Source organism: Meleagris gallopavo, chromosome 3 (assembly GCF_905368555.1).
Source record: "Meleagris gallopavo chromosome 3, MGAL_WU_HG_1.1, whole genome shotgun sequence".
NCBI classification, from domain to species: Eukaryota; Metazoa; Chordata; class Aves; order Galliformes; family Phasianidae; genus Meleagris; species Meleagris gallopavo.
The window spans coordinates 55332528-55350532 of record NC_139406.1 but is presented as its reverse complement, the minus strand read 5'-3'; the positions used below and the strand labels follow the sequence as shown (position 1 = coordinate 55350532).

At 37.9% G+C, this 18005-nt stretch overlaps 1 protein-coding gene across 1 annotated transcript in view; it reads left to right on the top strand.

The window, feature by feature from the left end:
• ALKAL1 (ALK and LTK ligand 1) overlaps nucleotides 1–13445 on the top strand; it is a 36868-nt gene extending 23423 nt beyond the window's left edge. Inside the window, exons 3-6 of the mRNA XM_085219935.1 lie at nucleotides 1367–1420; nucleotides 8133–8213; nucleotides 9961–10037; nucleotides 12626–13445. Coding sequence (XP_085076061.1) covers nucleotides 1367–1420; nucleotides 8133–8213; nucleotides 9961–10025 — 200 coding nt within the window. The 3' untranslated portion in view covers nucleotides 10026–10037; nucleotides 12626–13445. The remainder of the gene's footprint in view (nucleotides 1–1366; nucleotides 1421–8132; nucleotides 8214–9960; nucleotides 10038–12625) is intronic.
• Nucleotides 13446–18005: the final 4560 nt, after the last annotated feature.

Below are 18005 nucleotides of genomic sequence, written 5' to 3'. Positions count from 1 at the left end.
CATTCTGAGTACAATTTTGAGGTTCCTGATGTTTCATGTCAGTAAAATTCTATGTTTAAAATTAGAAAGGTTGATATTTCATTTGAAGTAAGGAAACAAAAATTTATGTCATTTAAAACTGAGATTTTCAAGGAATGTTAAGTAAATAACGTGCCCTCATCTTGCTGAGTTGCAGTGGTACTTTAGCATTTTAGCTTAAAACCCCAGCCTAAAACTACACTCGTAATCTCTGGGAAACTGCTTTAAAGGCAGTGGTAAGAATTTGTTTTGGCAGATAATTAATATCTTCCTATAGTTTGAAGGAGAACTTACATAAATGGCAAGGAAATTCACTATAAATATTCACTATAAATATGCTTAACTTCAGGTCCTAAGGTTGAGACATAATCAATTCATTCATTAGTGCTAAGTAAAGCATTTCTTTTGAATCTAATATGACATGTAGTTGACATGTAGTTTGTCTGTGGTAATAAGTACAACTACTGAACAGTGTTTCATACAGTTTTTCAGTGGAATATGTACAAGAGTTGGAAGAAATGTACTAATTTCAAGAATATTTATTTGCAACAATAGTTTCTGCTGTAAGTTAGAGGCAACGTCTCATTGCAAAAAAAATGCTAGTGAGTGAACTTATTTGTTAGGTCATGTTTCTGTTCTTTTTGATTCATTTGGCTGTTCTGAGACACGTACTTCCTATTTTACTTTTTGGAAAAAGTGCCATATATGAAAAGGGGCTATTTTAAAATACACAGTATTTTTCACAGGAGAGGGAGTACTTTTTTTTGATTAATAATGGTGATAAAAATATCTGCATAAAAGGTCTGAGTACAGTTATAAAAATAACTGTATGTGTCACAGTTGATCTGTAGGAAACTTTTATCCAAAGGTATTTATTATTCCAATACCCAGTGTATGGTATTCTGTTTGTATGTAGGTATTTTGCATAATTTGTTCATATATTCAAACAATTGTCATTACATGATACCATATTTTGTATTATTTATGGGCTTTCTGAATGTACAGATCAACTAAGTTCTATGATGTACAGAAATGGTTGACCAGAAATATGATAGAGCGTGTCGTAGGATGGCTATTTAATATTCTGCTGTGAATTAAATAAAACATTTCATAATGCTGTTCAGACAAAAAAAAAAAAAAAAAAAAAAAAGGTAAGAAAAAGAAAGGAGTGCAAAAGCACTTGGATTAATTTGAGAAGTTATCACAGAATCACAAAATGTCAGTGATTGGAAGGGATCAAAAAATCATTACTGTTGCTCTTTACAGAAGATTTCTTGTCATATCATAATATTAGTGTTTTTACTTTAATTCATACTACATAAATATATTTGTTTTCTTCTTTCCTCAGAAATTTTTCCAAGAGATTCCAGTCTAAAAGACAAATTCATAAAACATTTTACAGGTAAGGAAAGTTGCTTGCTCTTAATTTACCCATATATGAATATTCTAAGTAGCCATAGGAAGAGTCACATATTAGATTTTTTGAGCTTAATGAACCAAGTTTAACATCTGTAAAATCACAATTCCATCATTTAGCACTAGAAAATTTAAAGAACTCTAATCATGTTTTGGTTTCAATCTCTCTAAAGATAATTGAGATTAAAGTACTTTAAAAACACAGTAAGCTAAAACATTAATGATTTAGAGCCTAGTGTTTCATTTTTATGATCCTATTGCTACTTGTTGATTTGCAGTTGATTTGCAGTAACTGAATGTATATGTCTATATCCTATATATCCACATGCAAACGTTTTGTGATATGATGTTAAAAGCACATCATCACCTATCTGCTGTCTCTGGCAAATAATATTTCAACGAAAGAACTCAGTAGTACATTTTTAATTTTAAATATATGTTTTTCTATAATATTTTTCACTCCTAGCATATTAATTTTTAAGAGTGCTAATTTTAAAGCTTCTAGTGGGACTGCATATATCTTTCAGATCAAATCTGTGTAGCTGTATAATTTTTTTACTATACTAGCAAAACACTTTTTGTCTTCTATATCATGATATTTATGCGTGGATGCTTGTTTTAAAACAGCAGACAAATAGAGTAAAGAAAGGTTATATCAGTGTAAATGAATCAGAAAGAACATAAGCTATATTAGATACAAAAGCTTAATATGAATACAGTCAAATACTTGTATGTGAAATTTGAAATGTAGTTGTACAACTACACTTGTAACACTTACCTTTTGTACTTTATTTTGTAACTACTGTAAAAAATACGGTACTCTTTGAATGTAAACAAAACATGCAAAAAACAAACAAACAAACAAACAAACAAAAACCCTGCCAACAGCAATGTGCTTGTGCTGATTCTTTACTTTCTAGTTCCAAATATTCTGAAATTCAGAAAAATGAATATCTGGGTGTACAGCGCTGCAAATCTGCTAGTGATTTTAAATGTTACTGGGATTAGTGAAACTAAATCCTGGAGAAAGAGATGGCAGTAGGTGCATGAAAAAGAGAATTGGAAATTTTGGACAGTCCATGGCAAAAAAGGGAAGAATTTGTTTTTTCTTTCGCATGGAAGAGGGGCCTCAGACCTTCAGGATAAGCACAACAGTAAGAATCTTTCTGCCAGCTGCTCACTGCAGACTAATAGCATCCACGGGAATGGTGCTGCACCCAATTGCTCCTTCACTATTACAGCAAAAAAGAATAATTATGAACCTTGTCATTTTCAATTCATATGAAAAAGAAATGAAAGGAACATGTAGATTTGACTTTGCTATTCTTTGTAGTCCAGGAATACTGGAAGATTCTATTCTGAGGAGGGCAGACAAAAAAGTTTTGTTTGAATTAATAATGTTTCCTTTTCATTTTTAACTTTGGAAACTTTTCAGCCACCATAACAATCTCAACATAAGAATCTGAGTAGGCTAAATGATGACTACAGAACAAGTTCCTTTGCTCAAAAACAACAGAAAAAAAAAACAGCCATGAGTTTTACAAAAGGTATTTTGAGAATACTAAATTGCAGAAGTGAAAAAGAGCAAAAAGCACTTAGAGGCCTGTTTCTGGAGCAATTTATTAAATTAATGGTCTTTTTCTGCATGGGTAGTTGTCATCAAAATTGCTGAAATTATTTGACTAAGAATAGCTGGAATGAATAAGGAAAGCAGATTCATTCCAAAATTCTTGGAAGTTTATTTCTTTGTTGGCTCAGGATTGATACATCTTTATTATTATTATTATTATTATTTTTATTATACTTTTAGAAACTTCAGTGATGGGGTATTCTGCCTGATTTTTCTTTTCCACGGCTTTGTCTTTTGTCTTATACAGTCTACATTTATTTTTCTTGATTCGGTTCAAATCATTATCCTTTTTCTATCTACTTTAGTTAAGTAAACTATTTCAAGGTAGTCCTTAAAAATGCAAGACTTAGGACATTCTGAACTAATGAAGTTATGAAAAAGAAGAGAGGAAATCAACATTAACTTTACAGTCCATTGTCTTTACAGTTTCAAGGTTAAGAGAATTATTCTACACTTTTAGTTTGCCAAGAATAGTAGACATTTTGAAGCCAAAGAAGAACTGTATTTAACAATCCTTGACTGTAGGAAAGATCATAAATAATATTATGAGTCATAAAGCTATCTATCAATTTGGCTTGAAAAGCCTGTCGACACAGATTGCTCTATAAGGCAAAAATAAAATTAACAGTCTGTATTTTGTGGTAAGGAAGAAAGCTGAAAAACCACTTATTACCTGAAGGGACATGAAATTTATTTAGTGACGAAAGCTGTTGCTATCTTCATGTATCTTGGAAAATTTCAAATTGCATACTTTCTCTGCAGCCTAATTACTCACTCAGATAAAACATAGCAACAATCTTCCAGTTCAAAGTCGCAAAGACTACTTTATCAGTTTATTCAAAAGCTTACTTGTGGCTGAAAAATCACAGAATATAGAAACACAGAATTACAGGTGTTGGAAGGGATGTCTAGGGATCATTAAGTCCAACTCTCCTGCTAAAGCAGGTTCCCTACAATAGGTCATGCAGGTAGGCATCCAGACGGGTCTTGAGTATCTCCAAAGAAGAAAACTCCACAACTTCTCTGAGCAGCCTGTTGCAGTGCTCCATCACTCTGACTGTAAAGAAGTTGTTTTCCTTGTTTATGTGTGCACCTTATTCGTGTGCAACTTCCTATGTTCCAGCTTTTGATCTCTGCTCGTTGTTGTAATACTACACATCTCTGAAAAGAGTCTGGCCTCATCCAGTTGCCTCCTGCGCTTTAGATATTTATAAACATTGAACAGATCCTCACTCAGTCTTCTCTTCTCTAGGCTGAACAGACCCAGATCTCTCAGCCTTTCCTCACAGGGAGAGGCACTTTATCATCTTCGTCACCTGCCACTGGACTCCTTCTTGGAGATCCCTGTATTTTGAACTGGGAAGCCCAGAACTGGACACAGCACTCCAGGTGTGGCCTCATCAGGGCAGTGTGGAGAGGGGAAGGATCAGCGCCCTTGACCTGTTGGCCATGCTCTTTTCAGTGCATCCCAGGATCTTGCTGGCCTTCTTGGTCATGACGGCACATTGCTGGCTCATGGCCAACCTGTTATCCTCCTATCCTTCCTTCAGGTCATCCCTTAACCTGTACTGGTGCATGCGGTAATTTCTCCCCTGATGCATGATTCTAAACTTGCTTTAGAAGTCAAACATCATCAGGTTTCTCTCAGCCCAACTCCTCAGTCTGTCCAGGTCCCATTGAATGACTGCACAGCCTTCAGGTAGGTCAGCCACTCCTCCCAGCTTTGTATCATCAGCAAACTTGATGAGGGTAGACTCAATCTCCATTCAGGTCAGTGATGAAGATGATGAACAAGATTGGACTCAGCCCCAACCCCTGGGGAACACTGCTAGTTACAGGCCTCCAACTAGGCTCTATGCCACTAATCACTAGTGATTGAGTTCTGACAGTTCTGACAGTATGCAAGTTCTCAACACACCTCACTATCCACTCATCTATCCCACACTTTCTAAGCTTCATTACGAGGATGCTGTGGGAGACAGTATCAAACACCTTGCTGAAGTCAAGATATACAACATCCACTGTTCTCCCGCTATCTGCCCAGCTAGTGATGACACTGCAGAGGGCTACCAGGTTGATCAAGCATTATTTCTCCTTGGCAAATCCATGTTAACTACTCCTGCTAACCTTCTTTTCTTCCACTTGATTGGAGATGCATCCAGAACAAATTGTTCCATCACCTTTCCAGGGATGGAGGTGAGGCCTCTGGCCTGTAGTTTCCTGGATCATCTTTCTTGGCCTTTTTGAAGACTGGAATGACATTGGCTGTCCTCCAGTCTTCAGGCACCTCTCCTATTCTCCAAGACCTTTCAAAGATAATAGAAAGCAATCTGCCAAACCTCTGCCAGCTCCTTCAGCACAAATGAGTGCATTGCATTAGGTTTCAATCTGGAAATCTCATGAATTCCACATATTACTGTAAAATGTATCTAGTGTTCAAATCAGTTCACTGTCATAAAGAGGAGTCTTCTGTAAAGCCTCCACTATCCAGAAGATTGGCTCTTTTACCAGGCTGCTAACCTATCTTTGAAATGGCAAAATAAATAATCTTTGTCCAGAAATGCTTAGTAGCTTCCTATGACTAAAAGGTCAGTCAAAGCAGCTTTCTACATATTGATTCTTTTATAACACGGCTTGAAACAATCTATAAAGTCTCATTCAGGTTCCCTATGTATGTTGAATTAAGAGAATGGTGATCAGTTTAGTCTTGTTCAGTTAGTTTTGATTTATATCAGTCTTTTCTGATTAAATCTCAGAAAACCGGTCCCTAACTAGCAGTGGTAGTATTCTAAGCATGCGTATGGGAACAGTTAGGTCATGACCTGAACCAATGATTGAGCACCTGGTGAAAGGATGTGGGAACACAGGTGGAAGTAATTCGCTTGGGTGACTGGAGGGGGTGGGCCCAGGATCTGCCTCTCCCTAACTACATTTAATTGCTGGCAGCCAATTGGGACTCATCTCTACTTGGAGTTTGCCTCTTTTGGAGTGTTTGGTGAACTTTAATTCTTGGAAAGGATCAAGCAAGTTCCTTGTTTATTTATTGGATTGTGACCTCTACCTTTTTTCAGGTATCCAAAACTGGTTTAAAGCAGCTATGTGCTTTATTTATATTATGTGATTTCAATGTTATACTTTTGCTTTCCTTTTCATCTGGGATGCTATTACTATTACATTCCTGGGGCTATAAGTAGTTATGGAAGGCCTTTGGTGACTTATAACCTGTCAGCTATGGTTTGAAGACAAGTAGCTTTATGTTACTATCAAATATTAATATGAGTAGTTGACATGATATATTCAAAGAAAAGAGCAGTGTCTGGAAGAGCAGACAGCATACTATACCCTAGGCACATAGGGATTTGCCTCATCCATATGTTAAAACGTATGCTGCCCTCTGCAGGTCTGTACCATTTTCTGCTAGTACTATTTCAACATTCAATTACATTCCTAGGTAGTATTCAGCCAAAATTCTTCCTCAACAGCCATGTATTCATACAGAGCTTTATAAATGATTGATGTGCAAATTAGAAGCCTTAGTAGGTTAAGCTACTTAACTTTTGCAGGGCATAGAATTTCATATATGGACTACTGAACTAACTAATTACTGCTGTAGTTGTACCATTCTATTTTTCACCACATAAAAAATGTTATCATTAACTTGAAATTAATGGAATTTCAAGGCTAATGTGGTCTATCACTATGAGTTTTTTCTCATATCTGGATCATGAATCATAGGATAGCTTGGGTTAGAGTGGACCTCAAATATCAACTGTTTCTTACCCCCTACCATTGGCAGCATTGCTAACAACTATGTTAGGCACTACATAAGGCTTCCAGCACCTCACTGTTTTCTTGATGAAAAATTTCCCTCTAGTATCTAATGTAAATCTGCCCTATTTTAATTTAAAACCCTTATTCCTCCCACCCCCTCATCCTGTCACTCTGAGACCAGGTAAAAAGTCCGTTTCCCTCCTGTTTATAAAAATCACAAATTTATAGAATTGTAGAGGTTGAAAGAGACTTTCAAGCCATCTGCTAAAGCAAGTTTCCTACAGCAGGTCAGACAGGTGGGAGTTCAGAGAGGCTTTGAATATATCCAGAAAGGGAGAATCCGCAGCCTCTCTAAGCAGCTTGTTCCAGTGCTCACCCTGACAGTGAAGAAATTCTTTGCGTTAGCATAGAACTTCCTGTGTTCCAGTTTCTGCTTATTGCCCCTTTTTCTATTGCTGCGCATGCCACCTGAAAGAGGTCCGTCTCCATCGACTTGACTCCTGCGTTTTAGATATTTATAAACAATTACAAGATCAACATTTATAAGCTCCCTTTAAGTATTGGATGGCTGTAGCGTGGCTTCCTGGAGCCTTCTTCAAGTTGAAAAAGCCCAGCTCCTTCAACTGTTCTTAACAAGAGAGATGTTTCATCCCTCTGATCATCTTCATGGCCTTCATCTGAAGTTTTTGGAAAGGTTTCACATCTTTCTTGTGCTGGGGGCCTCAGACCTGGATGCAGTATACCAGATGGGGCCTTAGAAGGGCAGCGTAGAGGAGGACAATCACCTCCCTTGTGCTGCTGACCACATCTCTACTGATGCAGCCTAGGATACTGTTGGCCTTCTGGGCTGCAAATGCTCACTACTGGCTCACGTTGAGTTTTTCATCTACTAGCACCCCTAAGTCCTTCTTTGCAGGGCTGCTCCAAGGAGTTCACACAGTCTGTATACATATCTGGGATTTCCCTGACTAAGTGCAACACCTTGCTGAACCTCATTAGGTTCACAGGGGCCTACTTTTTGAATTTGTTCAGGTCCCTTTGGATGGCATCCCTTCCTCCTGTTTTATCAACCAAACTACTCAGCCTCTATAGTAGCATAGTAATAGTATCACTTTTTGTTGTTTCAGTAGCAGATATTATTATAGTTGTTTCATCATAATTGTTTAATGCATGGCAATTCTAAGAGTAACTTTATCAAAACACACTGAAATTAATTCTGCGTTTTGGTAGTATTGTTTGAAATTGCAAAGTAGTGCCCCTGAAAGCTTGTAGTTAACTCCTGCTTACCCTCAAACAGGGCCAGTCACGTTTTCATCAGAGTGCAGCAAGCATTTTCATCGACTGTATCACAATACAAGGGACTGCTCAACACCAGCTTGTAAGTAGTAACTAAAGTAATTTAGAATTCTAACTGTGATACTTGTTTTAAAGCAACCTGCTTTCTACTTCTGCTCAGTTTTTGATGTGCTGATCCTTCTAGAAGTTGGTGTTTTTTCTGTAGAATACTGCTGAAGTATTTGTACAAGGTCTTCTAATGCACAAATATTTTTCTATGTTATCTATATATCTATCTATTCATATACAATGCATTTGCAGTCAGCTACATAAAACAGAGTTCCTTCTAAATCCTTCTATATGAGACTAATGTAAACTAAGTGAAAATTTTGGGAAAAAAAATCAAGCATGCCAATGAAGAGGGGGGTTATGAAGATATATTCTTTCACGCTTTTCACTTCTGTTAGCTCTACTTATTAACTTGTGCAATGAGATGAAATCTGAACAATTTCCTACCTTCTGTTAATCTTCAACAACATAGTTATATCTTATTTTTGCATACGTGCTAGTTAGGGATGACAGTTTTCTAAGAAGTTGTGCATGTAGTTTTGTAAGTAGACATAATGATAAGCCAGACATATATCTGTCATATGCTACATAACAAAAATGTCATGTATTTTGCATATAATCTATCTTGAATATACATATCCACTGTACATAAGGATATTGTTTGGACTGTCCTGAGTGCTGAATTTTTTTTTCTGTTAAGAAACACAGTCGTGATATTTCTGTTCTAATTAAACATCTTTTCTCTAAAGTTAAAAATGAGTTTGCGGTTAGGGCAGTGTGAAGAACTGATTTTTAAACTTCATTATCAAAACAAAAATTGAATTGAAAAATATGATTAAAACCAAATCAAATTTTATTTCTCCTTTTCTTCAACCATACCTAAACCAGACAATGAATTCTATTCAATTTGAATTGTTCTGTTGATTTAGAAGGAGAGTTCAGTGCTCAGAACTCTCTCCACCTTATCTGGCACCAAGATTTAGAATAATTATCAAGGTTGATCATAGCCAGGATCTTTTTGAGTCCCTTTATAGGGAGTTGATAATTTCTTTCTGGGAAACACTACCTGCCACAGAATGTGTAAGGATGGCTTACTTCCTCTCCTGCTGATATGGTTATATTTTTTTACACACATTCCTTGAAGCACTGATCCCAGGTTGACACTCTTGCTGTTTGGAACATTTTCTGTTAAGTTTTCTGTTAAGAAACTTATAAAGCAAGAGAAGAATATTGCATTTCCTTATTATGAAATAGTTTAGATATTTCTATCAGAAAAGATGGCAGTAGGTCAGGGGCCACTTGAAACAAGTGGTCCTTTGAATTAAGGACACCAGAGTGGGAGAACAAGTCCCTCTAGTCTTATTGTTAGAAGGTTTATTTAGACATGAAAAATATGGATTCTTATCAAAGTCAATAGTAAGTGGAACAATAAAAAAAATTTGAGAGTCTGGTGTCAGAATACCTCGTAGTCTGCTTATTAGAATAACCTCCCAAATAATGATTTAATTTCCTTCAGGTAAAGTTGGGCATTCAACTTTGTCTTACGCATCTTAAAAGTAGAAAGTGAACTGCTGCCATCACTCATGTTTCCTCTAGAGCCCAAGATATAATGAAGTATAATTTTGCATCTTGCGCTCATAATGGATTTCCATCAGAGAATGGTTTTATTGTGTTGAAAGCCTGAAAATCTAATACAAGTCCTACATTTAATTTTACAGTGTTTGAGAGTATCTGGCAGTTGAGATTCATTATTACTGCTGATATTTTTTGTTTTTTTTTAGATTATAAAAGGTGTGCAAGGTTGCTAACAAGATTAGCAATGAGCCCTTTGTGTACACAGTCCTAGGATGTTTGCTATGTAAGTATCATTTTTTCCTCGCTATTCTTTTAAAATTCTTTAATAGTCTAATGATTTATTTCACACTGGTACCTTGCTATTGCATGTGCATGCAGAAACGTGATATAAATAGTGTATCAACATGGAACTCTGGCATTGCTATTAAGACTGGCCATATAGACATGGAAATATATGGAAGCACTGGTGTCTCTGATATAATCCCCACTGTAATGTCCTACCAGTCCCTGATGGAACTGTAGACTGTAATTACGTTCTGGGTCATATCTTGCTGTCAAAACTTAGAGAAGACTAGTTAGCGAAGGTGAAAAATATATGAAGACTTGATCAGTGCATTCAATCCTTTAAATAAGAGGGCTCTGTTGTTAACGCATGAAAAAAAGAAGGTCTTGGTCTCATGTCTGCAATCTTAATAGATGTCCTATTGCTTCATTCATCATCAGGACCTCTTTTCATTCTCAAATTTTTTTCTAAGTATTCGTCTAGCATTCTCTAGTCGGTTGAATATCAATGAGATGTTTGCACATTTCATACTAATTTGAAAAACAGCACTGATTATTATGGGCCAAGAAATAGATATATAAAATCAGTGAAAATTTATGTATTTAAATTTCTTCAAAGAAGAAATTTCTTCAAATTTCCTCTCACAACTTCCTTCTGTCAAATACTGCCTGGAGTTTGGTGGAGCAGTCTGTGTCACTTCTTCCTGAATCAAGACTTCAATTCATACTAATCAAGAATAAGAAATAAAGAGTAGGATATGAGTCAGTGTTAGTTTGATTTCCAAGAGGAGGTGGGATTCAGTTTGGTGTCTGTGCAAAAATGCTTAGAAGAAGATGGCAATAATTTGGTGCTGAGAATTTATTTTATCATTTATTTTCTTAACTATTTTCAGTCTGCTTTGCCTCTTGCCTTCTGGGTCTTGCACATGGTTTTGAATGTATCAGGACATCAAACCTGAGGCTGGCTAATGGATGCTATTACTTTGTCAGGACTTTCTTTTGTTTAATTGCCAGGAATCCTTTCTGATTGTCCATTAGTGTTTTCTTTTTTTTATACATCCCTGCAAAACTATGTTTCTTATTCAAATCTCTGCATTCAGAAGCACCCTGGAAATCTCTCATTTTATCAGCTTTCATTTATTTGATCGGTTTTCCATTCATCTGTACCACTTTACTCCTTTGGGTTCATGGCTTTGGCCTTTCAGAAACATTTCTGTGTTCTAGTACTCTTTTTCCCTTTTCTTTCAATCTGGTGAGTCAAAAGTTTGCTTCCATATTCACAGTACATAAGCCATTATCACATCCCATTTCCAGCTTTAAAATATGAATTAAAATATGATCATGAGTTGTTCCTGAGTTGCAAAACCAGTTGTTCTAATTTGGCTGTCAAAAATATACTCTGATATGACACGTGGAAAAGGGAGGGTAAGCTGAGTTAGCAGCTCACGTACACTGTGTTCACTTAAAAATGTCTCTAGGCTGACTTTTTCTCTACTCTGTTGAAAATAGAGAGAACATTACAGGAGAAAGCAAAGCTATGATCTGACTGTTTTCTAGCTTCCTTTGTGCTCCCTTGTGCTGTTCCTCCACTGGGTAGATAGAGTGGCTAGTTTCTGTGAGAGTTATCCAATGTCTGCTTGAAATTGATACATTTTTCTCAGGAAGATGAAGGGCAGCAGAAACTCCTCTCTTCTCTCTGACTAAACAGGGCAGCACAGGAGTTCCATACATTATTCCCTTAATAACACTGTATTTGTAGCATGATTTGGCGACTGCATCTATTCCAGCTTTTGGCTGGAGGATCTGTTTTCCTCTCCACCCTCATATTAGTTTACAGTGGATTGGGATCTAGCTGATATTTTACATAAGGACTTTACCTTTGCTTTAAAATCTTGAGAGTCCTGAGGTGCTCAGCTGACTGCAAGAAAGAAGGGCAACTGTTCTGTCAGATGCCTTTAAGCATTTCATCTTAGTGTACTAACGTAGGCTATAATTTCCTCAGAACCAGAACTGCAGTGCTAGAACACGGATATTTTCTTCCTTCCCTTGCAAGTACCTGAGGGGGAAAAAAAGGAGACGTGGTCTTTTCCTGTTAGAAACAAAGCACTGTGAGAAATGATTTTCCAAGACATCGAGGTGGTAGCATGCTGCAGCAGGAGCCAAGGAGCACAGCCTCAGGCCGTGCTTCAGTACCATGGAGAAGGCCAGGGAGGGGTCTCGGCCTGCCCCGCTGGGCGGAGTGTACTGCTGTTAGAGCTTTGAGAGTTTCTTTGTAATTCGGGTGCTTGCAAATGGCAGTGAAGCCTTTGATAGAACTCGGTATCTACAAATGCATGTAACTGTATTCATAGATGGCTTTTTTGTGAGATGTGCAGCATGAAGTGCTGTGTGTTAAACCTCTTTGCATCAACACTGAGGATTTACCATGGCCAAACTCATCAATGTTTGCAGAAGGGCAAGTCCCGCTGGAGTCTGGAGTGAAGGGTCATTCAATCTGCTGAAAACTGATTTAGAATCAGAATTATACTAAGCAGTCGTCTTCTGTGTTTTGAAACTAGTTATAAAATGGCATGTCCTTTTATCTTGCAGACTTTCTACTAAGGAGAGAATTCTGATTTGCCAAGAAAGTGCCTTGAAATCTTCCAGGACAGAGAAGACATCTTTTACCTTTTTGATTTTTGACATTTTGTTACTAGATGCATTTTATTTTCATATATTTGTTGGACATTCCATATTTGTGTAAAACATTATTTTATTTTAATTTGTAAATTTGTTGCCTATAGTTCAGACAAGCCAATTATTTAAATACATTGTATATAAAGAATACTAATAATATACTGATTAAATGCTATAATCATATGCAGGGAGTTAGAAAAAAATTGCTGTTTCTCTTGTTCCATTGTATCTACATCATTTTGCTCAGGCTCTTACTTTCATTATTTGCACTAACTTGAAATGCAGAAGTCTATGTAACTGAAATCTGAATAAGCTGTGGGGAAGTTTTACTTGCCATGGAAGATATTTTATATTACGAAGCTTTGTTAATATATATATTATTGCGCATCAGAAAAAAAATGCTCAGAAATGCACCTTGCTTTCAGGAACAATTGTATGACTATTCTGGATTAACATCAGTTACATTTGTACTGGCACTTATGGAAAGAGTTGCAAATAATGTAAATATAAAGACTGGAAAACTGCAATGCAGTTTTGATGGAATAAAGAACATAAAAATAAACTATTTTCCATGGGAGTTATCTACATTTATTAAGAGATTACTTAGTTAACGTGTAAGCTTAACTAACCTTGCATAGTGGAAATAATTTTCCATTGAGAACCGCAAAGTACTGTGTTGAGTTAAAAATAAATGCAGCAAAAAAAAGAGGTAAATTCTGTTCAGTGGGACACCAATAAAAATGTGTCATTCACCTGCTGTGGACAACAGAAACCGTTTGTGTGAATGAAGAGAGCATTATGAAAGAGCCCCATAGGAGGAAAAAAATTTCAAGTCGTCTGAAACTGAAGAATAGAATGAAAGCTTTTATCTTGCAACACATCAAACCTTCCTATTTGTGAGGAATCCAAAGCATGGGTGCTAAATCTTATTTAAACTTAAATTGTGATGATAGCATTTAATATTCATTTATCTCAGTTTTTTGTTTGTTTGTTTTTGTAAGCTTTACAAGGATTTTTTTGATTGCTTTACAAAGAGTTTTGTGAGAAGTGAGGAATTTATGGTTAGGTGTAGAGTAATTGACAGTGCATGCTGATCACTGTGCTCGGGTCACAATTCTGTTGATTAACTGACTGTTCAGAAATTCTCCCTAAGAGTCAGTCTATCTTTTCCTCCAGTGTAGGCTTCATGAGCCCTTTAACTTCTATGGACCACACTTCCCTGTGCACAGAATAGCAGGGAAACTTTGCTCTGGGATTCCTTGTCAAATAAGCATATAGACATTCAACTATCTTATTCTCACATCCAGAGGGGATTTGGTGGTTCTTTCTAAATTGTTCACTGCCTTTCAGTATCCAAACTGTGTTGTGACGCACAGTTCAGTTCACACTTTCTTCAGGTAGGGTCATGTTCTGCCTGGGCAACAATATATTGAAACAACTGTTTGAAAGCTGCTCCTTACTCATAGCTTTTGAATTAGTTACTCCTTCTGTAGTCTTTGGAAGGCTGTCAAATGCCACTTATATTTATTCTTAGCAGTTATTTCTCAAACTTACTGCCACTGTATTCTTTTGACAAAAGCAAAGTTTTCAAGCCTTGTTCTAATCCATGTGGTAGGGAGTATTCATACTGAAGATACAAAAAGTAGGTAAAATGGTAAAATCCTTGTTTCTGAATGGTGAGATAAGTAACCAGAATAGAGATCAGAGGCTCTAAGAAAAGCTGCTGTCTTTATTCTTGCTTTTTTTTTTTTTTTTTTTTTTTTTTTTCTTCTCCACTCGTTCATTTTCAACTCTTCCTTCATCCCTCTTCATTTCTCAGGAAAGGTCTACTGAAGATAATGAAAGGAGAAGCAAAAAAAAAAAAACAAAAACAAAAAAAGCCTCTTCTGATAACAAATTTTTGGGAAATGAGGACTAATTATAGAACTTCAACTGGTTTGTCTAATGCAGTTTCTGGGCATTAATCTAATGTGCTAAATCAAGAGTTCACCTTACTTTGTCAGAATAAAGTCTTCTTCCTATTGATCACTCAACTCCTACTTCTGGGAAGATTCACAAATATTATAAAGATACTAAGCATAGATTTGTGCACAAAATTAAAATTTTGTTAAAAGGGAAAAAAAGTATATGAAAAGAATTACAGAAGGCAGAGCTTCTTTTACTTTCCTAGAAGTTTTGTAGGTTATGGTTTGGTTTTTGGGTTGTTTGGTTTGTTTGATTGTTTTGGGGGGTTTTATTTTTATTTTTTATTACCAAGTTGAGTAACAGAATAATTATACTAATTTAACTTTTTGTTTTAAAGTTTGTTAATGGTGCTAAGTTGTAGGGACCAATTTTGGAAGGTGGCTGTTTGAAAGCAAGATGAAAAACCATGTGCCTTAGAATATCAGAGATGCTTTAAAGTAAGCTTTGCATTTTTTCAAATTAAGCAACCCATGTGTTTTCTCTTCCAACATTCCTTCAGTTTTTTCCATATCATTAAACTGAACAGTTTGGCTTTGCAAATAGGATTTGCTGATGGTTTTCCTGTAAGCATGTTTTCCTTTCATGTTCAAGAGGTTCTGTCTAATTTCTATCCTCATAGAGAATATTGGGTAGGGGCAGCTCCAGCTGCTGAAGTAATGTCTCAATCCGATCTTTCACTCAGGTTAACTGATTCTCTTTCTCAGAATTAGTAATAAAAACAACTGTAGGAGATATCTATCCTCTGGTATAGTGCAGAGAAACTCAAAAGGCCATCAGTGATTTAACCTGAATGGAGACAATAAAATAAAGTTCGGTTTTCTCTTTTAATTACCAAAGTTATTTTTCAATCACAACACTGTGGAAAGAGGCCTAGGCTGTGTTTTGGGTGTTACACAAATGCAGAATTAAGACCTCATTCTCATCTCACAGAATCACAGAATTGTAGGGGTTGGAAGGGACCTCTAGAGATCATCGAGACCAACCCCCCTGCCAAAGCAGGTTCCCTACACCAGCTCGCACAGGTAGGCGTCCAGGCAAGACTTGACTATCTCCAGAGAAGGAGACTCCACAACCTCCCTGGGCAGCCTGTTCCAGTGCTCCGTCACCCTCACCGTAAAGAAGTTCTTATGCACATTTGTGCGAAGCTTTCTATGCTGCAGCTTATGTCTGTTTCCCCTCGTCCTGTCTCCACGTACCACTGAAAAGAGACTGGCCTCACCACTATGGCCGCCACACCTCAGATATTTATAAACCTGGATCAGGTCCCCACTCAGTCTTCTTTTCTCAAGGCTAAACAGACCCAGTTCACTTAGCCTTTCTTCATAGGGGAGATGCTCCAGGCCCTTCACCATCTTTGTGGCCCTCTGCTGGACTCTTTCCAAGAGATCCCTGTCTTTTTTGTACTGGGGAGCCCAGAACTGGACCCAGTACTCCAGATGAGGCCTTACCAGGGCAGAGTAGAGGGGGAGGATCACCTCCCTCGACCTGCTGGACATGCTCTTTTTAATGCACCCCAGAATGCCATTGGCCTTTTTGGCCACGAGGGCACACTGCTGGCTCATGGCCAACCTGTCGTCCACCAGGACGCCCAGGTCCCTCTCTGCAGAGCTCCTCTCCAGCAGCTCATCCCCCAGCCTGTATTGGTGCATGCAATTCTTCCTCCCTAGCTGTAAGACCCTACACTTGCTTTTGTTGAACCTCATCCGGTTTCTTACTGCCCAGCTCTCCAGCCTGTCCAGGTCTCGTTGAATGGCAGCACAGCCTTCAGGCGTGTCAGCCAATCCTCCCAACTTCGTATCATCAGCAAACTTGCTGAGGGTGGCCACTATCCCCTCATCAAGGTCATTGATGAAGATGTTGAACAAGACTGGACCCAGCACAGACCCCTGGGGGACACCACTGGTTACAGGTCTCCAGCCAGACTCTGCACCACCAACGACGACCCTCTGCGCTCTGCCAGTCAGCCAGTTCTCAACCCACCTCACTGTCCACTCGTCTATCCCACACTTCCTCAGCTTTGTTATAAGGATGTCGTGGGAGACAGTATCAAATGCCTTTCTAAAATCAAGGTAGATTACATCTACCGCTCTTCCCCCATCCACCCAGCATGTGACAGCATCAGAGAAGGCCACCAAGTTGGTCGAGCACGACCTCCCCTTGGTGAACCCATGCTGACTACTCCTGATAACCTCCTTTTCTCCCAGTTGTCTGGAGATGGTATCCAGCATAAGCTGTTCCATCACCTTTCCAGGGACAGAGGTGAGGCTGACAGGCCTATAATTACCCGGATCTTCCTTCTTGCCCTTTTTGAAGACTGGAGTGACATTGGCTATCCTCCAGTCTTCAGAGACCTCCCCTGTTATCCAAGACCTCTCAAAAATGATGGAGAGCGGTTCGGCAATGACCTCCACCAGCTCCCTCAGCACACGTGGATGCACCCCATCAGGTCCCATGGACTTGTGGACCTTAGTACTGCCTAGGCGCTCACGCACATCCTCTTTCCTGACTAAAGGGAAGTCTCCCATTCCCCAGACCCTCTCACTAACCTCCAGGATGTGGGATTCCTGCGGGAGAGCCTTTTCACTGAAGACGGAAGTAAAGAAGGCATTCAGTATCTCTGTCTTCTCAGCATCCCCCATTACGAGAACCCCCCCCTCACTTAGTAAGGAGCCCACATTCTCTCTAGTTTTCCTTTTGCTGTTAACATACTTGGAGAAGCCTTTTTTATTATCCTTTATCACTTTAGCTAGATTCAATTCCAGACGGGCTTTAGCCTTCCTCATCGCATCCCTGCAGGCCCTGACTACATTCCTATATTCTTCCCAAGTGGTCAGACCCTTTTTCCACATCTCAAAGAGGTTAAAAGCATAGAGTAAAACTAATCTAGGAAAGTGTACATGGAAATAATGACCTTGTGGAGAATGGCTGTCTAAAGACACCATTCAATGTGATTATTGACAACAGTAATCAAGACAGCCAAGCAGAGTTCTCTAGTTCTCTATGGAGCTTTTCCCACAATGAGGACTGATCTTCTGAACAAAGCAGGCAATAAGCAATTGCTTAAGCAATAATAATAATAATAAGCTACGAGAAAACTTTGTAGAAATGAGAAATTGAATTTTCAATACGGAGTGAGACATTAGAAGAAAATTGAAACCTTAAAAATGAAGACAAGGAAAAAATAAAGTGAGCAAAAGCTTAGAAATTAAGTTTGGACAAAAGGAGAAGACTTGTAGAAGTGATGGTGGAAAAAATGGAATGTAAAATGACATCAATATACACTCAGATCATATCATTTAATTGGTGAAGAGGGCTAGGATGAGTGGCT